Below are 18,789 nucleotides of genomic sequence, written 5' to 3' on the forward strand. Positions count from 1 at the left end.
GCAAGTGGATATTCCAAAAGATTGGGCATCAAAAAGCTCATGGGAACCAGCGTTTACGACACCCACTGCAACTGCAGACACATCAGTTTGATCCTCTCTCAAGATCTGCACGGTTGCCAGATCGAAGATCTTTGCATAATGAAAACTTTATTCAGTTCTAACTCAGATAACAAGTCCTGTCAATCGTAACACTGTGACTCTAATAAGTTTGCCTCTTGGCCAAAGTTAATACTGAAAAGCGTTTTAAACACCACTTTGCTATCACCCTTCTCACCAGGACCTGAAGTACTTTGGCAATTGGATGCTTCCCTCAAGGGTCAACGGGTGCAGACCCTTCTCTATCATGATACCACTCATTTCAAGCCCCTCTTCCCTGCCTAGACCCATCATCAGACCTGAACATAGAATTTAACATACCCATATGCTCTAAGAAGCCTTCATACTGATCTGTAAGGACCTCAGTCATCGAATTATGCAGCTTCCGCTGTCCATCCATGGTTTAGAGCTCAGAATTGAGGGTGTACTTGCATGCAAAACAACTAAGTATTGTGCAATGTATTTATTGATGCTCATTATGGGGGAGTCAACACCTTGCATGTGACATTTTCTCAGGATGTTTGGCTTGAGACCGTAGCTCACACTACTGAAGAGGAAAACCTGTTAAGGCTATAACATTTCACTTTGAGGTAATGGTCCCCAAAGTATAGCCCAGAGTTCTCCAAAGTTGATCCTGAAGGGCCAGATCCATGCCAGATTTTGATCCTATCCCAATTTAGATATATGTGGTTATCTTAAAAATCCGGCATGGATTCGGCCCTCCAGGTCTGACTTTGGAGAACCCTGGTGTAGCCCATGACCAACATGTTGCTAATGAGACCCTGATGTGTTGCTCAGCAGGTGATCCTTACAACTATGCATTTTTTTCAGTACTACAATGGGCAAATATGTCTTTTATTTTATATAGGAGGCCAAATGAGCTGTATTGTTCGATTGTTTGATTATTTTATCTCCAGCTGCTTCCCCAACATTATGTTTCCTGGAGGATTAACTGAAGGAAGCACAAATGTTTCATGACCACCGGGTCTGCAAGATTAAAACCAGATCATCTTCTGGAGTTGCGCAATTTAGGATCCATCCATTACACATCATCATTACGCAATTTACATTTTGAAATTATATTTACTGTGCGCTACAAGAATAGTAATGTGTCTGAACATATAAACGCAATAATGAAATGTATGCACTGAAGAAAATAGTTTTATAAAAATGTGCCCTAATGATCAGTTTAACATGAAGACATGTATTCTGTATTTGTGTTTGCATTTATGCTTTAAGTTACAGTATATTTTAAAAGCCCTATTTGAAAGGCATATTTGAAAGTTTAATCATGTTTACATTGGTTCTTGAGTTATATGTGCACAAGTATAACCATGTATTTCAAATGCACATTAAATATTGAATTAAAGTTAGCCTGACTAAAGACCTTGTGATTTTGAAATGTACTTTGCTTGGTTAGAGTTTTCTTTCTTTTGCAAGTGCATTTCAAAGGTTTCATTGGCTAGAGAAAGGAGTATTGTCTGTATTAGTTTCTAGATAACAAGGTCTGAGAAGAGAAATCTTGGCAAGAAATGTTAAGATCTTATAAGTGTATGAAGCCTCCTGATCATCGTGTATCAGGAATGAGAATGCTCAAGGTTGCAGTAACTGTCCACGTTCTGTTGAATAGGAAAGTCTGGTAATGTTCCAAATGCACAACACAAGAAGAAAAATTGGGTCCTGGTGGTGTGGGAAGAGATACAACTGCTGTGAGTGTTTTTGTTTGTTTTAATTAGTGTTCACACTGTTAAAAGTTAGAACAGATTTCCTTAGACATTGATGGGTACAGACCTCTATGCTTCCTTTATTGTTGCAAGTGTGAAGCTTCATGCTAAACGCTTATTTCAATTCAGAAAGACTTTTATTGGAGACTTCACTGTGCTGACACCTTCCAGCACTTCCGAATTTCCTTGAGCCCCTTTATTACGAACCATCCTTATTCTAAATTTAGAATCTTGATTTGATGACTTTAGGACTGATTCATGTTTAGGAGAGAGAATCAGAGTTTCTGTAAGGAAATCCTGTTTCTAATTCTCAGTTTCTGCATTGCTGTGACTGTGATTAATTAGAATCTTATCCTATAGCTACTGAACCAATAGCAATACTTTACTTGCCAGCTGTTATCTTTTATCTGTCAATATTCTCGTGTCATGCATATACATTGGATTGACTTTAAATTGGAAATAAAGGGCCACATGCATCAAAGTCGGCAATTGCGAATCCTTAATAGCAATTATTAATGAATAGCTATTAGGGAGTCGCAATTACCTATGCATGTAGGTTTCACAAATAAAATTGTGCTTCCTACATATTCCTTAATAGCAAATCACAAATTGTGATTTGCTATTACGGAATGTCTTCCCATTCATTCCTATGGGCCTAAAGGCCGATAGGAATGAATGGGAAGGCATTCGCGATTTGGGAGTACCAAATAGGTACTGGCAAATTGCAAATGCAATTTTAAGGGTTATAGGGGGCCAAAAGGCCACCCTGAGATACCCCCAAAACAGGTAAGTGTGCACATGTGGTGCACATACATGCCCTAAGGGCATTTTCTAAGGATTTACAATTTACCACCAACTTGAAATTGGTGGTAAATTGCAATTCCTTAATGCAGGGTCGCAATTTTTTTTGTTTCCTGCATTGCATTTAGGGAATCATGAATTGTGATTCTCTAAATGCATTCGCAAAATAGGTAATCGCAAAGCTGCTAGTCTGCACAAAAGGCTCAGACTCCTCAAGTAGCAGCTCAGTGCCAGCCATATTTTAAGGTCTGGAAGCAAAAGACAGGCAAAGAGTTATGTGTATATTTAATAACACTGGCACTTATGACAGCTGCCACATGATGGCGCTGTTAGTATAGTTTAGAGATGAGCAGAACAGCAATTGTTTATAAATTCACTATGCATTAAAAACAACGAATTCCTGCCGCCCAAGCTATTTTTATAGCTTTAGGGGCCAGGAATAGTCAGAATTTCATCACTTCCAGCAGTGTGGCGGTTAGTTGTTGTGCAGATACTGTCATTGGCAAAGCTGGCAGTGGCAATGGGTGGTGCAATCTGCAGAAGCCTCCTGATTAAAGCCCTGGCACTTACTTTTTTTTTTTACAAACTAAGCAATGAATTTAGCTCCTCTCCAACATAGCATGAGGTGCTTGGATCTCTGCTGTGGCATATGTACAGCCAGTGCTGAACTGCTTGACCTTTAGGCAGTGCCCCAGGCAGTGTGAACAGGGCACAGAGAGGTGACGCTGGTTACCATGAAACCTGCTCTTGGTCCAGCTTTTAACAATGTGCATTCTCTGCAGTTTCAACACAGTGTGTCTAAGTGCTTATTTTGAGCCACTGGTTTTCTGTGCCAAGCACCAGCACTTAATCGTCAACACTGTCGGTTTTCATGAGCACACATTCATTTATGGTAGGCACAGGGAGATTAAGTGATTTGCCCAATATCACTGGATGTTGAGACGACGCCTAGACTCGAACCTGGTTACCCAGGTCTGAAGTCAGCAGCTCTGGTCATTACACCACACCCGCTCTCAACTTTCAATGGTTAGTACCTAGGTGAGCAGATGAAGCTCCTACACATCTTGCTTTTTTTAAACCAGAAACTTCAACAATAAGTTGATTACAGCCAGTGGTCAGAGTGGGCAGGATTGGCACGGCCCTACTTTTTAAATTTCAATAGATTCAGTTCCCCTACTTTTTTATTTAAAAAATGCTTCCAATGGAGGGGTGAAATAGCCAAGGCCCACAGATAAGGCTTGGCGTCCATGGCCGTTTGGGACGGACAGAAGGGGGGCAGAGAAGGAAAAGGATTATTTCTTTATTGCCCAGAGAAGTCAAGGACAGTGTCCACTTCTGCTCTGCTGCTGGCAGCGCCCCCTCTCTCTTTCTTCCTCTTGTGTCTTGCTCCTCCTCACTTACTCAAAACCGTGACTTCAACAAACAGTTCTCACCCTCTCTTTCAAACTTTCGTTTATTTGTTCCCCTGTGAAATGGATCCAAAAACAGAAAAGCACTTTTGATGGAAATGTCGTCTTTTTCTGAATTGTTTCTGTTCCAAAGTGTAGCCTCTGGAATAAAAAGTTCAAAACATGAAAAGTAAAGAAATGACTAATTGAGGCAAGACAGAGTGGTCGTAAAGTGGCCAGATGGATTTCATTCACACTCAAACACATTAGCATCACTTTACTTTGCCAGTTAAGTGCTACTTTTGCTTGTCTTTCTTTGAACAGCATTGGTTTCCCGGGTGTGGAAGTGCACCAATCCTGGAGGTACTGCAAGCCTGATTGATGGGTGGATTGGAAAACAAAATATGTACTGCTGCTCTGTGTTTACGGATATGGTCTTTTTAAAAACCATACTGCTTACATTTTGTAAGGATATAAGCAAAGGAAATTGAAATGGGTACCTTCCGGGCGCTGAAGTTATATCCTTAGATTTTCAGGAAAAAGTACTCACTGATTTCTGAATAGTGAGTGTAAAAGCGTTAAGGTAACCATGTTGTTCCTGCTTACATTTCACATGCGTTACTTAATCTTGCATTCCCTATGAGTGTATGCTTTTTCCAAGATGTGGTGACTTTTTTTTAGGCAGCATATTGTGCTTGTCTTAGTGTGTAATTCTAATTGAGTCACATCCAGGTGTTTCTAGTGGGGCACAATTGGGTTGTAGTTGAAGGCAATGCGAGTTTCTCTCAGTGGGGCAGTATTGAGTTCAGTGGGAGAGAGAATGTGGCCCTATGGCCAGAGCTGCCGAATTTGGAACTGGAGAACCAGGTTCAGCCTTCATGACCAGTCTCCCAGACCACTCTCCTGAGGGAGCACATTACCATGCTAGACTTTAGAAACAATTGTGTGTTAACCTTAAGGGCCTATCCACCACAATCCATACTGAGGTTCACTTCCAGTCTTGGAGGCAGACCTAGGAAGCTGCACACCCTAGAGCAACAGTGTTGGAACTGGGGTAGCCTGGCCTAGAGCAAGACTAACAATTCAGAGGCACAGTGTAAAGGTTGCAGACCACCCAAAAGTAAGACCACGCAATAGCACTCAAAAAGAAAACGCTACACCAAAGATGTGGGAAAATACGTACTGCTTTATAAAAAATAATATTCTATTTGTTCTCAGAATATAAATAGCTTAGAACATTTCAGGTCACTTCTTAGATTACTAGCCAATTATCATTTAGATTTCAAATTACATCACAATTTAGCAAACAGTATTTCCAGTACTATATATTTAGGAGTCTTCAAATTAGCAGTCCCTGCAAAGAAAAATGGTAACTCAAATCATCAATTTCACATCACTAGCACATTTCCTTAGATTCTAACATTTAATTAGGTGTGGTTATGAAGTAGGACTCTAAACCTTTAATCACATCAAGGGCGCACACCCAATGAGAAGTGTAGAAATCACACAAGCTGTATGAAACCCTCTGTGTGCTGCATGAGGAGCTTAAACTTCCCTCAACCCAAAAAGAGCACTACAACACCACGTTAGTAAACTCCTCCTTATAACCACTGTTGATTAGCTTTTTCACTCGACCCCCTCTGTAAAAGAAGCAGACATCATTTACCAATATTATTAGAATTATTGACTGGACCACTTTGCCCTGCCCCAATGACCAATAAGGCTTTCTGAGGCAATGCCCAAGTACTTTCCACATAAGGGAGAAGATGATTTGGTTGTCTAACACCTTCTAATCACTAGATCATGTGCATAGTAACATTCCCCAAGAGGGCACAGCACCTTACTTCCTCACCCCCACTCTCCTTACTGTCTCCGTGGTAGTTCTATCACAGTCCTCCGGCTTCTAGCTGTCAGCCGGCCTCTAGCGATCCAGCTACACTTCCCCAACCAGCTACTGGCCTGGTGCTGGCGTGGGGGGGGGGGGGGGGGGGGGGGGGGGGGGTAGATCAACTACCAGAGCGTGGGGGGCGCTTGTCAGGTTTCCTCAGCCCAGGCGCGCTTCCTTCTCACAGCGCTGGGCGAGGGGCCTCGAAAATGGACAGCGCGATGCCCTTCCCGCTATCAGAGCGTGGGGGGGGGGGGGGGCTGGTCAGGTTTCCTCAGCCCAGGCGCGCTTCCTTCTCACAGCGCTGGGCGAGGGGCCTCGAAAAGGGACAGAGCGATGCACTTCTCGCTGGCTCTGTCGGCGAGAGGCTGCTCCGCCTTCCGCCGGTTCACTTCCTTCGGGACCACTTCGCCGGTCTCCCACTGGGCGTGCGCGTCGCTTAGACGCTTCCCGCGATGTCACTCAGGGCCGCCGGAATACGGAGGCGGCTCGCCTCCGAGACACTCCTCTTCCCGCAGACACGCCTCCCGCAGGCCTCGCCTCCTCAATGCAGAGCTGAACAGCGCGGGCGCGAGGGATTAGTATTCCCGCCTGGCGCCGCGCTGTCTCCGCTCCTCTGCGAAGTCTCTCCCCTCACCTGGCTCCACCGGAACTACACTCCAGAGCGGCGCACTCGCTCCCCAGGCTTCTAAGGCTCCACAGACACGCGTCTTCTCCACAGCGCGTCAAGGGAACACCGGCCACAACGCGGGGCTCACAGCTCCTCTTCAATGCTGGTATGTGAAGCGCTGGCAAGGGGAAATTGGGGAAGCCCTCTAATAAGAGCGTCTTGACAGGATTCACTGGGGCTCCAATTTAGAAGGGACTTTCTCCACAAGTCGATTGATTTCCTCAATAGAAGAAGATGGATGGGAGGGATTGGTCAGGGGTTAAAGGGGGAACGTCTCCCTGTAGTGGCTGTCTGTCAGAGGGACAAACTAACTGCTCCCAGTGCGTCCTCCTCCTCTCACCACTGCCTCACTCCTCCACTGTCTGGTCAGCACAAAATGGCTTCCCCGCATTCCGCCTTATATAGGCTGCCCTTCAGTGGTCCAGAATGGACCAGAAGGTTCTGGAATGCCCTATGCTAGGCTATGGCCAAGTTCTGGGTGTGACAGTTGGGGCAGTTGGTGGTCACCATTTTAGGTGGTGCCAACTTTCCTGTCAGAACAGGCCTCTGGGCCTGAGGTAAAAGATTATGAGGGGGGGAAAGAACACCTATCCCCCTGGCCAACACCTACAAAAAGTCAGTAGACAAAAAAATTATCAAGGGTATGAGGGGCAAAAAGGGGACAAAATAAATAATAATTAGGAGGGACTTCGCCAAAAAGCCAGACAGGTCTAACACGCGTCCCCCCCCAGCTGAAAGTGGGGAGAACTACCCAACCCCTTGGGAGTCCTCATCACTAAGGCGGAAATACCTGGAGAGACCGTCTGCATTGGCGTGGTCCACTCCAGGCCGATGTTCCACCCGGAAGTCCATTCCCTGTAGGGAGATGGACCACCTCAACAACTTGGGATTTTCCCCCTTCATTTGCATCAGCCAACGAAGGGGTCGGTGGTCAGTCTGAACCAGGAAGTGCGAGCCAAAGAGGTATGGCCGCAGCTTCTTCAGAGCCCACACCACCGCAAAAGCTTCCCTCTCAATGGCACTCCACTTCTGTTCCCGGGGAAGCAGTCTCCTGGATAAGAAGACTACAGGTTGATCCAGGCCCTCTTCATTCAGTTGCGATAACACTGCCCCAATGCCATGTTCTAATGCATCTGTTTGGACAATGAACTCCTTGGAGAAGTCTGGGGCCTTCAGGACCGGTGCCGCACACATTGCCTGTTTCAATTTCTCGAAAGCTTGCTGACAAGCTCCCGTCCAAACTACCCGTCGAGGTTGTTTCTTGGAGGTGAGCTCTGTGAGGGGCGCTACAATAGTGCCATACCCCTTCACAAAGCGACGGTAGTAGCCTGTGAGGCCCAGGAAAGCTCGGACCTCAGTCTGTGTCTTGGGGGGTTCCCAGGCCATGATTGCCTCAATCTTCGCCTGCAGGGGCTGCACAGTCCCCCTACCCACCAAGTGTCCAAGGTACACAACCGACCCCTGCCCAATCTGGCATTTGCTGGCTTTGATGGTCAATCCAGCTTGTCTCAGGGCCTGGAGAACGGCCTGCAAATGCTGCAGATGGTCCTCCCAACTGCTACTGAAGACAGCAATGTCATCCAAGTAAGCAGCAGAGAAACTCTCCATTCCAGAGAGGACCTGGTTCACCAGCCGCTGAAATGTGGCAGGGGCGTTCTTGAGCCCAAAGGGCATCACACAGAACTGGTAGTGTCCCTCAGGCGTGGAGAAGGCTGACCTTTCCCTTGCTCCATCTGTCAAGGAGATCTGCCAGTACCCTGAAGTGAGGTCAAAGGTACTCAGATATTGGGCAGCTCCTAGCCGGTCAATCAATTCATCCGCCCTAGGGATCGGATGAGCATCAGTCTTGGTTACTGAATTCAGTCCTCAGTAATCCACACAGAACCTCAATTCGGGTGTGGTGCCTGGTGGTGCGGCTTTTGGCACGAGCACCACCGGACTGGACCAAGGGCTGTTGGAAGGTTCAATTACTCCCAGCTCTAGCATCTTGGCAACTTCTCCATGGATGCTAGCCTTCACCTTGTCAGACAGCCGGTAGGTCTTCGACTTCACTGGTGGGCTGTCTCCTGTGTCCACGTCATGGGTACACAGGTGGGTCCTTCCCGGGACAAGGGAGAACAACGAAGAGTACTGCTCCAGGATCTGGCGGCAGTCCTCCCGTTGCTCAGGAGTTAGAGTAGGAGAGAGAATCACTCCCTCCACTGACCCATCCTTCTCTTGAGACGAAAAGAGATCGGGGAGAGGTTCGCTTTCCGCTTCCTCTTCCCCGTCAGTCACCATCATCAACATGACTTCGGGCCTCTCATGGTGGGGCTTGAGACGGTTGGCATGCAGCACCCGTAGGGGCTGTCGAGGGGTCTTAAGGTCCACCAGGTATGTGGCCTTACCCTTCTTCTCCAACACCTCAAAGGGGCCTGTCCAGCGATCCTGGAGGGCACTAAGCTCTCCAGGCTCCATCACCCACACTTTCTGTCCAGGCTCCAATTCCACCTGGTGAGCATTGTGGTCATACCACTCCTTCATGACTGCCTGGCTGGCCTCTAAGTTGTCAGAAGCTTGCTTCCACAACTTCGCCATTTGGCTCCTGAAGGCCAGCATGTAGCTCACCACATCCTGGGGGGGTTTCCTGGGATACTTCTCCCAACCATCCTTCACCAGGCTGAGAGGACCGCGTACAGGGTGCCCATACAGAAGCTCAAAGGGGCTGAAGCCCACTCCCTTCTGGGGCACTTCCCTGTAGGAAAAGAGTAAACAGGGTAGGAGGACGTCCTATTTCCTCCGCAGGCTTTCGGGCAGACTCCTGATCATGCCCTTCAAGGTCTTATTAAACCTCTCAACCAGTCCATTCGACTGGGGGTGATAAGGAGTGGTGAACCGGTAGGTCACTCCACACTCCTTCCACATTGCCCGCATGTACGCTGACATGAAGTTGGTCCCCCTGTCAGACACAACTTCCTTGGGAAATCCCACTCGGGTAAAGATTCCCATTAGGGCTCTTGCCACTACAGGTGCAGTGACTGTCCTCAGAGGTATTGCCTCTGGGTACCGTGTGGCATGATCCACCAGAACCAGGATAAACCTGTGACCAGCTGTTGTTGGTGGATCCAAAGGCCCTACAATGTCGATGCCTACCCTCTCAAAGGGTGTGCTAACGACTGGAAGTGGTTCCAGGGGAGCCTTTAGCTTCACCCCTGTTTTCCCACTGGCCTGGCAGGTTACACATGTCCTACAGTAAGTGTTAGACGCCACTTTCATCTGAGGCCAGTAAAAGTGGAGGACAAGCCGTGCAAAGGTCTTGTCCTGGCCTAAGTGTCCTGCCAGGGGTATGGCATGAGCCAATTCCAAAAGAAAGGCTCGGTACTGTTGCGGGACTACCAAGGCCCTTGATGAACCAGGCAAGGGTACCTTGGGTTCGCTGTAGAGGAGTCCATCCTCCCAGTAAATGTGGTAATGTCCCGTAACATCACCTGCTGCTTGGGCTTCAGCCTGTCGCCTCAGTCCCTCAAGGGTGGGGCACTCCCTCTGCCCCTTACAGAAGTCCTCTCTGGTAGGACCTCCCTCCACATGCCACTCCGCAGGGATGGGCAAATCCTCCAGAGAGTCTACTTCCCCCTCCACGGACTCCTGGTCCACCACCGCAGGTGGCCGATCTGTCTCATGGGGTGTGGAAGCCGGAGCAGGCTTTCTCTGTGTCCGGGTCTGTCCCTTCTTAGCAGCGGGTTGGGCCATTGTTCCAGGCTCCAACCCAGGCGAACTCCCTCTCCGGGCAGTCGCAGACCGTGTGCTGACACAGGCCCAGTCAGGTGTCCCCAGCATCGCAGAATGCGTCCGGTATTCCACCTCTCTCCAAGTGTTGTGTTCCATGTCATTCCCCAACAGACAATCGACTGGCACGGCAGGGCTTACGGCAACTCGTAGTGAACCTGCAACCCCCTCCCACTCAAAGGGAACCTCAGCCACTAGATAGTGGCCCATTCTGCCGTCAGCCATCGCGGCAGGGTGGAGTACATTAGGAACAACCTGCTCTGGAGACACCAGCTGACTTCTCACCATAGTCATGCTGGCTCCTGTATCTCTCAGAGCCTCCCCTCTCTGGCCATTGATGGTAACCCATTGCCCATACTTTGTAGTATTCGGGGGCACCTGGATCTTTGGCACCATCTCCCGCTCTCCCAGGGACACTAAGGTGACACCCGCCCACTCACCCCCCTTATCTAAGGGCAACTCCTCCCCGAGCGCTACACTAGCTACTCCCGGTGACTTTCCTCCGGTGGGAGGGGGTGGTCTCTTTGGGCATCTGACATCCCCCTTATAATGTCCAACACCACCACATTCAAAACAGTGGAGAACCCTGGGCTGCTGGCTTTGGCCAGGATTAGGGTTTCGGGGCGGGTTTGCCCTAGGGGTGAAACCTGCTCCCTTCCCTTGGAAGTTATTTTGGGGACCTTTAGAGAACTCTTTCTTTTTCTCCCCCCCCTCCTTCTTCTGGGGGGCGCCCTGTCCGGCTTTTTGAGTTTCCCCTCCAGTCCCCTTGGAGGACACCCGGGTACTTGCCCAGATGTCTGCCTCCTCTGCAAGCTTCCGGGGATTGGTCAGCTTGCTGTCCACCAGGTGTTGGCGCAGCTCGGGAAAACATTTCTCGAGGAGGTGTTCTCTCAATAATAGATCGTACAGCCCCTCATAATCTTTTACCTCACTGCCCTTGACCCAACCCTCTAAGGCCTTTCTGGCGTAGTCAAGGAAGTCCACCCAGTTCTGAGTACTTAATTTGTGGCTCCCCCTAAACTTCTGTCGGTACCTTTCTGGGGTAAGCCCGAACTTCCTTAACAACGCCAGCTTCATGGTGGGGTAGTTTGTCTGTTCCTCTGGTTCCAGGGCCAGCAAGGTGTCCCGACCAGCAGGAGGCATGTACTTATACAAACTACCCCCCCAGTGCTTCTCCTGCACCCCATGAACCCTCAGAGAAACCTCATAAGTGGCCATCCACTTAGCTATATCGTCCCCCTGACTGAAGCTCGCTATCAGGTCTTTTGGTAAGTAGGGTTTGGTCTCCCTGGCTGTCTCCTTTGGTTCGCTGCCACCATTCCTACCAGGAGAGGACCCCCTTCGCAGGCTTTGGAGCTCCAGCTCCTTCAATCTGAACTCGTGGGCCATCCTCCTCTCCTCTTTCTCCTGCTCCAACTTAGCCAACTCCCACCTTAACTGTCTTTTCTCCCTCCTATCGGTGAGCTCGGCTTCCGTTAGGCTTCCCCCAGAGATGCTACTGCCCCTTCTGGAGTAGGACACTGGTCCTGGGAGTAAGTTTTCCCCTTCAGTGTGGAATAACTCTTCTACCTCCCCCACTGTGTCCTGGTCGGCCTCTTCATCCTCCTCCTTCTTTCCTTGGTGTGCCTCCACCCAAGCCCTAAGACTGGTCTGGAGCTCCCCCTTCCTGGCACCATGTTTGAAAAATACCCCCATTTGCTGGCAGAACATTTTCAATTGTGACACGGAATAGACCTCTAGGTTTTCCACAGCGAACTCCATTGTGAGTCAGGCAAACCTAGATGCACACCAGAAATTTCAGAGTTGCAAGGGCAACCTAAAGCCAACTCCACCCACCACCAGGAATACATTTAGAAAAATCAAAAAGACAAATTGGGAGGGCCGCAAGGAGAAAACTCCTGGTGTAGGTTTAGTGTATTACGTTGAATTACTAGTGAGTAGCTGCAACCAAGTCAGTATCCCACCGCTAGGCACCAATATGTTGGAACTGGGGTAGCCTGGCCTAGGGCAAGACTAACAATTAAGAGGCACAGTGTAAAGGTTGCAGACCACCCAAAAGTAAGACCACGCAATAGCACTCAAAAAGAAAACGCTACACCAAAGATGTGGGAAAATACGTACTGCTTTATAAAAATAATATTCTATTTGTTCTCAGAATATAAATAGCTTAGAACATTTCAGGTCACTTCTTAGATTACTAGCCAATTATCATTTAGATTTCAAATTACATCACAATTTAGCAAACAGTATTTCCAGTACTATATATTTAGGAGTCTTCAAATTAGCAGTCCCTGCAAAGAAAAATGCTAACTCAAATCATCAATTTCACATCACTAGCACATTTCCTTAGATTCTAACATTTAATTAGGTGTGGTTATGAAGTAGGACTCTAAACCTTTAATCACATCAAGGGCGCACACCCAATGAGAAGTGTAGAAATCACACAAGCTGTATGAAACCCTCTGTGTGCTGCATGAGGAGCTTAAACTTCCCTCAACCCAAAAAGAGCACTACAACACCACGTTAGTAAACTCCTCCTTATAACCACTGTTGATTAGCTTTTTCACTCGACCCCCTCTGTAAAAGAAGCAGACATCATTTACCAATATTATTAGAATTATTGACTGGACCACTTTGCCCTGCCCCAATGACCAATAAGGCTTTCTGAGGCAATGCCCAAGTACTTTCCACATAAGGGAGAAGATGATTTGGTTGTCTAACACCTTCTAATCACTAGATCGTGTGCATAGTAACATTCCCCAAGAGGGCACAGCACCTTACTTCCTCACCCCCACTCTCCTTACTGTCTCCGTGGTAGTTCTATCACAGTCCTCCGGCTTCTAGCTGTCAGCCGGCCTCTGGCGATCCAGCTACACTTACCCAACCAGCTACTGGCCTGGTGCTGGCGTGGGGGGGGTTTTAGATCAACTACCAGAGCGTGGGGGGCGCTTGTCAGGTTTCCTCAGCCCAGGCGCGCTTCCTTCTCACAGCGCTGGGCGAGGGGCCTCGAAAATGGACAGCGCGATGCTCTTCCCGCTATCAGAGCGTGGGGGGGGGGGGGGGGGGGGGGGGGGCTGGTCAGGTTTCCTCAGCCCAGGCGCGCTTCCTTCTCACAGCGCTGGGCGAGGGGCCTCGAAAAGGGACAGAGCGATGCACTTCTCGCTGGCTCCGTCGGCGAGAGGCTGCTCCGCCTTCCGCCGGTTCACTTCCTTCGGGACCACTTCGCCGGTATCCCACTGGGCTTGCGCGTCGCTTAGACGCTTCCCGCGATGTCACTCAGGGCCGCCGGAATACGGAGGCGGCTCGCCTCCGAGACACTCCTCTTCCCGCAGACACGCCTCCCGCAGGCCTCGCCTCCTCAATGCAGAGCTGAACAGCGCGGGCGCGAGGGATTAGTATTCCCGCCTGGCGCCGCGCTGTCTCCGCTCCTCTGCGAAGTCTCTCCCCTCACCTGGCTCCACCGGAACTACACTCCAGAGCGGCGCACTCGCTCCCCAGGCTGCTAAGGCTCCACAGACACGCGTCTTCTCCACAGCGCGTCAAGGGAACACCGGCCACAACGCGGGGCTCACAGCTCCTCTTCAATGCTGGTATGTGAAGCGCTGGCAAGGGGAAATTGGGGAAGTCCTCTAATAAGAGCCTCTTGACAGGATTCACTGGGGCTCCAATTTAGAAGGGACTTTCTCCACAAGTCGATTGATTTCCTCAATAGAAGAAGATGGATGGGAGGGATTGGTCAGGGGTTAAAGGGGGAACGTCTCCCTGTAGTGGCTGTCTGTCACAGGGACAAACTAACTGCTCCCAGTGCGTCCTCCTCCTCTCACCACTGCCTCACTCCTCCACTGTCTGGTCAGCACAAAATGGCTTCCCCGCATTCCGCCTTATATAGGCTGCCCTTCAGTTGTCCAGAATGGACCAGAAGGTTCTGGAATGCCCTATGCTAGGCTATGGCCAAGTTCTAGGTGTGACAGTTGGGGCAGTTGGTGGCCACCATTTTAGGTGGTGCCAACTTTCCTGTCAGAACAGGCCTCTGGGCCTGAGGTAAAAGATTATGAGGGGGGGAAAGAACACCTATCCCCCTGGCCAACACCTACAAAAAGTCAGTAGACAAAAAAATTATCAAGGGTATGAGGGGCAAAAAGGGGACAAAATAAATAATAATTAGGAGGGACTTCGCCAAAAAGCCAGACAGGTCTAACAAACAGTGACTCTGTTGCTGAGGTCACAGGTCCCTGAGAAGGGCTGACTCTAGGGCAGTGCAACCGGTGTGACCGCATCAGGCCCTAACTTTGGGTGGGGGCATCATGGTTGCAAGTATATTTTGGTTTTAAAAGCGCTTGCTGCCTCATTTCTGGCTTCCAGTAATTTTCAGCATCAATTAAAACGACATGATAACTCTAATGGTTAATGTTCTTCTAAGAGAGAGATCAGATTTTTGTCTAGTGGAATGTTAGACTCATAGAGGTAGCACAGAGAGTTAATGTGACTGCTGGAAAGAACATGTATCATGCAGATCACAAAGTGCACATAATGTAAATAGGTCAGTGGGCTACTGCTTTTGTCAGAGAGATCATTTTGCCACTTGTTATTTATAAGTTAAAATCCTAATATAGAACAGTGAGCTATTAACTGACATCTTAGAGCTACATGCAAACTGCAAGGTATAAATTAGAGCATTATGGTTTTCCCACCATTCTTTGATTATCCTAATGTTGCAAAAGGTGTTCATTTTCATAAAAACCAACCATGGTATAATGTTTTAAATTCTGGTTTCTCCAAACCAATCTCTATTAAACTATACTGGTTGTCATGTGACTCCTACACCTTATAGTCCTTTATATTATGTAACATTTCCTATACAGTGATTTACACATGTATGATTGATTGTCTCTGTGTTATGTGTGTGATGTAAAGTGCTCAGACACCCTACACTGGTATGACTGGCGCTGTTAATCAAATTAAATGCTTCTGAGAGGGAATGTGGTTATAAAGACTTGAGGGGCACTGTTAAAGGGTGGTACTGAGGGAATCCGTGGAGGAGGTGGTCATTGGGGGGCACCAACAGAAATTGGTGCACAGGGCGCCACCAGAGATATAGCCAGCCCTGCCCTTGAGGCCAGTCCACCTCACCCATTAGTACCGCCATTCTCTTTGTTTCAGCAGCAACTCCCCAGGGATTGGCAGTGCAGGATTTGCACACAGACTAAACTGAGTTCGCAAATTTAACAGTCTCTCTGCTTCATGCACAAGCACTTTTAACATGTGCTGCCTGCTTTGGGGCCACTGGAATCATGCAGCAAAGGAGGACAAAATAATGCCACAGTGTTGACTAAATTATGCAGCAAATAGGCTGCAACGTAATACAGTATATTTTCTGTTAGTTTATTATTTTGAAATTTTCATGAATGCTAACAGTCTCTGGAAAGATTTTACCTTATTAGTACCAGTGTAACATTCAAATGCAGCAGTGAGAAAGGTGATTAGTCAACCTTTGCAAAAGGGCCATCCGTTTGAGCTACAGACGATTTATTAGTTAAAACTGCCGGGGCAGCCGGCACGGCTTGCGGGTGGGGTGGGTGGGCGTGGGGGTGTTCCAGGGCTACTTAAAAAAAAAATAATAATAATGCAAAAATAAAACTTCTCTCCTGCTCGCCTGTGTCCAACTCCAGGTCAGAACAGGAAGCAAGCAGCCAGGCTCCTACCCTTAAGCCAAACACAATGCTCCAATGGAGCGTTATGATTGGTCTGAGCACCATGACACAGTGCTCAGCCAGGGGCTGTAGGGGTGGACATATTCTCCATGCAGGCTGTAATGCAACCTGGATGGAGAAATGGGGAGTGAGCATGACTGTTTTGGGTGGCCCAAACTTTTGTCATTCAAGTTTGAACTGCTCTTGGGGAAAAAATGTAGGAGAAGTGCTGATGACAGAAACTCCATGGCTCAGATACAAATGGCTTGTGTTTACACTTTTAAGCGTACTTAGGGCATTCTGTTATTGAAAACATATCATACTTTGTGAATGTATTTTAGTGTCACTAGCTAAACCTTAAATAAATATGTGTCTTCATTGGTTGGTTTAAATAACATAATAAGCTTTAACTGGTCAGTGAAATGCCAAATACAAAAAATTGGGATGTTTTGTGCATACGGGCCACACCTCTGACTCCACCCACTGATCCATTCCTCTGGCTATTCCCACACTCTGATTCCCCACCCACAACTCATCTTGTTTTTTTTCTTACTTCGACCATTGCTTTTGGCATACGTTCCTGCATTAACATTGTTATGCTACTTAGCACCCTAAGCATTTTTTAGCTCCTTTTGCCAGACAATTATGGCGAGTATGCAACCATACAAAATGTCTCTTTCACTCATTCACTTTCCTTCCATTTTTTTAGACCTTCATGGTAAAAGGTATGGTTATTTAGTTGTTGATTAGTTGTCGACTTATATTTAGACTGAATATCTACCTTTCTGTATCCCAGGATGCCCCTTTATCCCTCTCAGGTGGCACTGCCAGGAAAACCGACCTGGGTGTGCTGGTAGCACTGGCCTCTTTGAATGCTCCCAACCTGTACTGACATACACCAGTGCATTTTCCTACCAGCTGCACAAACCGCACATTCGTCCGCCCAACCAATCACAGATGTATCATGCATAGTGACAACAAGGCATCCATATTTGTGTCAAAAGTGAGTGCTAAATCTTCCACATTTTTCAAGGCAAAGTGCAACACTGCCTCCAAGTGGGACACTCAAGAACTCTCCCACAGGTAGCTCTCAGCCCCTCCATAGTGACATGAAACTGTGACATGTACACAGCGCACCATGAGTCATCTAATATGAGGCGGGATCTTTACACATTGCCCCAGATTATGAGTGGGGCAGAATTGTGCTGTGTTGAATTTACTGCAACAGGTATTTAACAGGTGCGTTACAGTCCTCCCCCTTCCTTACATTTTGACAGATCAAACCTGCTGGAATTTAAAAGGGGAAAGTGCACAGTATTTACTGTCACAAAGATTGTGATGATTAATTTCCAAAAACTCAGGTTAGGTGCAATTTATCGTGCCTGATAAATGTCGAACTACGGGGAGTCTACTTTTTGGCTGTGTCACTAGTTAGTGCTCCGGAAACAAAGAGAGCCTGACACCCGCCACTTACCATGAATTTCCAGAGTCCTCCAATATCGTCTCCTCTCTCAAAGCAGGTTGCCTGCAACCCTTCATCCAGGCAGCACTTTAAAGATGCGAGCCCGCTGACCCCAGCACCAATCACCGCAACAGTCTTTGCCATGGTCCTGTCTGCTGAATTAGAAGCATCCCAGCATTAGAAAACTTTCAGTCCATGTCAAACAACACATTTGCAATAGTAGACATTACATGAAAGGACCCGTTGACTGCCTTTGTATGCGCCAAATGGCTAAATAAGGTAAATTACACCAAAGTCAGAATTGGTGGAAAAAAACACTGCAACACAAATCACTTTCAAAGTGGAAACTAGAACTATGTTTAATACAAAAATGTGCTTATAGTGTCCACTTATTTTTCATGTATAACAGTTAATGAATCATCCACTCGCGACATTCCGCCGCGGTGCGGACATTCTACTCATTGGGGGGGCTGCGTCGGCCAACGGTCGTGCGCAGCACCTGCAAGGTAGTGCTCGTGTCGGACGTTGGCAGACGCAAGCACGGAATGGGTTAATGTCTCATCAGTTCATTGTTTATGTTTTCAGCAAACAAGCTTAAACCAGACAACCTGCCCCACAATTATAAGGTCTAGTGTTCGGCAGGCCAATAGATTTTAATAAAATTATAAGTATAATATACTTACTTATAGAGGCTTTCATTTAGTCCTCTTCTTCCATTAGACTTTTATTGTCACATTTACACTTTTCTTCTGTCCCTAAAGCATACAGCATGGGGCAATGGTGCAGCCCACTTCAGTCACTGGCTAAATTCACTGTACTTACTTACTTATGCCTACTACCCCTCTGGGTGTATAAGCTGGCGACCAGGACTCTACAGCCCTCTCTGTTCTGGGCTTTTCTTTCAATCTGACTCCAGGTGTAACCCATCTCCTTGCATCAGCATAGAGGCCTCGACATTGTGTGTTTCTAGGCCTCCCTCTGTTCCCTTGAGGGTTCCAGGTGAGTGTCCCCTGGTGGTGTTTGATGTGGGGTTGTGGAGGGTGTGACCTATCCAGCCCCTATGTCTTTTCATGATTTCTTCCTGAGCAGGGTCTTGGAAAGTCTGCTGCCATAGGTAGCTGTTGCTGATGGTGTTTGGCCAGAGGATTTAGAGGATTTTACTCAGGCAGACGCTGATGAAGGTCTGACTTTGTTGGTGGTGGTCACTGTGAGTGACATAATCTGCCCATTCACAAGGAGCACTTCCACACACATAGTAGTTCCCTAAAGTACAAGGGACTACTAAGGCAATGTATGCTGTTTGGGAAC

General features: G+C 47.8%; 1 protein-coding gene across 1 annotated transcript in view; it reads right to left on the bottom strand.

Moving 5' to 3' along the window:
• The window catches only part of LOC147747823 (dimethylaniline monooxygenase [N-oxide-forming] 2-like), a 396,650-nt gene that overhangs the window by 278,866 nt on the left and 98,995 nt on the right, over positions 1-18,789 (bottom strand). The window contains exon 2 of the mRNA XM_086956258.1: positions 17,494-17,636. Within this exon, the coding sequence (XP_086812384.1) occupies positions 17,494-17,625 (132 nt within the window). The 5' untranslated portion in view covers positions 17,626-17,636. The remainder of the gene's footprint in view (positions 1-17,493; positions 17,637-18,789) is intronic.

Source organism: Lissotriton vulgaris, chromosome 1_1 (genome assembly GCF_964263255.1).
Source record: "Lissotriton vulgaris chromosome 1_1, aLisVul1.2, whole genome shotgun sequence".
NCBI classification, from domain to species: Eukaryota; Metazoa; Chordata; class Amphibia; order Caudata; family Salamandridae; genus Lissotriton; species Lissotriton vulgaris.